At 32.3% G+C, this 3,422-nt stretch overlaps 1 protein-coding gene across 1 annotated transcript; it reads right to left on the bottom strand.

Moving 5' to 3' along the window:
* Nucleotides 1-342: 342 nt before the first annotated feature.
* On the bottom strand, nt 343-1,279 carry LOC148197988 (uncharacterized). The gene is made up of 2 exons (XM_088116230.1): nt 922-1,279; nt 343-512 (listed from the first exon to the last, which is right to left on the bottom strand). The coding sequence occupies exons 1-2, from the start codon at nt 1,277-1,279 to the stop codon at nt 343-345; spliced, it is 528 nt and encodes a 175-aa protein (XP_087972356.1).
* Nucleotides 1,280-3,422: the final 2,143 nt, after the last annotated feature.

The raw sequence follows: 3,422 nt of genomic DNA, 5'->3' as shown, positions 1-3,422 counted from the left end.
AATCATGTTTGATGGCTTGGTTATAGGTTTTAGGTTCACTAACTTGGGAAAGATTAAGGACATATGATTTATGAAGAGATGATAATGCATCATATGATAGATATGAAGAGATAGGATATAAGGTACCTGTGGATGACTGAGTGGCGGAAGAAGTAGAAGCATTATGAGAGCTCACTAGATTAGTAGAATGTGGGATTGTGGGATTAGATTGAGGAAGAAGTGCCAATAAACCATGAATTTGCTCTTGAGAAAGTCCCAAAATTGCGGAATGTGACTGTGCCGGAGAATCTGTTGTAACATTGTGGACTCTTTTGGATTTGAGATCAGGTGGTAATCCATGTATTAGAAAGCAAGTATCAATGGTGTGGTTTGTCCTGCCACAGTGAGTGCATTGTCGAGGTGCACCAAACCTTCCCCCTGAGGAACGAGCCTGAGAACCTTGATAACGAGCCTGAGAACCTTGATATGAAGATCTTCCCCGGCCATAATCATTGGCAGGAGAGGGTTTACCTCTGCCATTGAAGGTAGAAAAAGAAGGTTTAGATTGAGAAACTTGTGACGCTATGACTGGAGGTTGAGAAAGAATTCCTGATTGTAATTGTGGCTCATGTTGAATTATCATCGAAAAATTTTTGGGTAAAGAAGGCAAGGGATCCATGAGAAGGATCTGAGAGCGAACAACAGAGTAATTATCATTCAAGCCTCTAAGAAAACAAAGAACACAATCATTTTCACGATATTCCTTCATTGTCTTAGAAACAACACAACAAGAAGCAGAAGATTGGCATTCAGGAATAGGGCGAAAATTGCAAAGTTCATCCCAGAGAATCTTCATTTTAGTGTAATATGCAGTAACACTTAGATGAGACTGATGCATTGAATAAAGATCTTGATGCAATTGTGAAATTCGAACAGAATCACCTTGGGAGAAACGATCTTTGAGATCCTTCCATGCCGTAGCAGCAGAGTCAATCCAAATAATACTTGTAGCAATCTCATGAGAAACAGAATGATTGATCCAAGATAAAACTAGATTATTGCAACGCTTCCATGCTTGAACCATTGGATCTGTACCAGCTGGACAAGGAATGGAACCATCAACAAAGCCAAATTTATTCTTCATTTGTAGTGCCATAGACATCGAGCGAGCCCATCCATGATAATTGTGACCTTCAAGAATCGGGGAAACAAGCACCAATGAAGGATTCTCATTAGGATGAATGTAATAGTCATGTGTTGTATCTTGCAACGATGCGAGAGTAACAGAGGGAGTAGCCATAAAAGGAGAAGAAAAAGGCAGAAAAGCCAAGAACAAAAGGTAGAAAATGAAGATCTGGACAGGAAAAGAATTGGTTGCGGAAGAACGTGATAAAAAATTAATTTTCTTCTGATACCATGTTATGAGAAAAGAAAGGATAGGAATTGTATTTCTTATTCCATAAAAAGAGAGTACAATTTTACATATATATAATTGTTTGAAACAATATATAAACGGAATATAAATATAAAAATAGAATATAAATATATGAAGATAAATACACATATATGAACGGAAAATAAATTAAATCCAATACATGTCCCCTCTATACACAGATTGTTTTTAAAATATCAAATTTTATATTTTATTCTCCAATGATATATCTTTTAAAACTTACTTCGATAATATAATCCATGTAATTAATGAAGGTTCTATTAAACATAAGGTGAAATGCTGCAAAATTTGATCGAAGATATAAGTCTATCATTTTTTCTTAAAACCTTGGACTATCATGTACCTTGAGAATGACTTCAAAAATCAACTCTATGAGAAAACACATGCAGGGACATGCAACCCGACCATTTTTTTTAAGGATAATGTGTATTTAAATTAATATGTAAGATAATTATAGACAGTATAAAATTTATAAAAATAAAATAAAATAATTATACATAAAACTACCGTGTTACATGACTTCTATATAAAAAAAAAGTAATAGAAACAAAAGTGCAACGAAAATAATAACATATACGGTAGGAAGCAGAGACAAACATATAAATAGGAACTAAAGACAAATTATAAATATTATGATGTTGAAATCCTGATATATAGTTATCCAAAATTATATTATACATCTAAATATACACACACGCATATATCTTTATTTATATATATATATATATATATATATATATATATATATATATATATATATATATATATATAAATAATTAAAGTTGTGGCTTATAAAGGATATAAAAAAGTACTATTTAACATATTTGAAAAGGGAAAAGTCCCTTTCTTATAATTATGAGATATATGAATTTATTTTCTCATATAAATTATCACATTAAATAAGAGTATTTGTACTTAATATAATTATTTATGATTAATGTCATACAGTGTTGGGAAGATTTGAAATACACTTATATCTCTTTTTTTATCAATAAAAATATAAATTCATATAATCTCTTATTTTATCGATTTTCTTTATTTATAGTTAACAAAGCAAATGGCAAATACGGATGTTTTTTCATGGAGTAGTAGTAGGTAACTATAGCATACATATTGTATGTGGAAATGGGCAACAAAGAAGAAGAAGCTTAGATTGGCGATGAAATGCAGTAGGTGGTGAAGCATTAATGGAAGAAATTGAGATGTAGAAACGGAGGTGCAGGAGCAGGGTGGCCCGTGTGAAAAACAGTACAACAGTTGGGACCCAAAGAAGTAAAAAGTGCGCGTGCATTAGATGCTCAATGGATGATAATAAAGAACAAACAAAAGGAACCTAAAGATTGTGACTCCTTTGGCATCTTTCAAACATTGCGACAGATGAGAAATAACATCGTTGTGACACCTTTAGGATATATATCTATGCCTACAACCAGATAATCTCCACCTGGCTACCTTCTGCTACAGCAACCCGTCTCATCAAACGCAAGGCAAAATAATTGCTACACTACAAAACTCCTATCACTTTATACTATATGCTCAACAAATACAAACGAAACCATCAAATGGCAAATAAAAATATTTAGGTGAATCTTAAAGGAAATTCAATCTTTTAAAATTTTAAGTAAGATTTGTTTTTATTTATATACTATCAATTTATCTTATTTTTTTATTAATATAAGATTTTCAATCCACACGTTACACATTGAGATATATAATTTTCGAACATAAAACTAAATATTAAATGGTAATAGCGGATGATGGAAGTTTTGTGAAGTCAAATGATGATTGGAGACAGATCTGTAAAACGGCGTCAGAACTCAAAAGTTTGGGGTTAGTGGGTCATATAGGTAGAGGGTAGAGCCTATATAGGTAGTATAGGTGTTTGAAATAATATGGAGTGAATCAAGCTTCTAAATTACTAACCAGTAATCATCATTCATATTTTGAGTGTTTGTTTGCATGCTATCACTTGTCATGCTTTTATCTCTTC

This window comes from Vigna umbellata, chromosome 5 (genome assembly GCF_029865625.1).
Source record: "Vigna umbellata cultivar VRB3 chromosome 5, Vumbellata_1.0, whole genome shotgun sequence".
NCBI lineage: Eukaryota > Viridiplantae > Streptophyta > Magnoliopsida > Fabales > Fabaceae > Vigna > Vigna umbellata.
This window is presented reverse-complemented; position numbering and strand designations above follow the sequence as displayed.

What these genes read in the sequence shown, in the direction of transcription:
- LOC148197988 (XM_088116230.1), bottom strand. Translation starts at nt 1,279, where the DNA reads ATGGCTACTCCCTCTGTTACTCTCGCATCGTTGCAAGATACAACACAT. An exon ending in CAAAGATCGTTTCTCCCAAG is followed by an intron (nt 513 to 921) that starts GTGATTCTGTTC and finishes CTTCAATGGCAG; the next exon opens with AGGTAAACCCTCTCCTGCCA.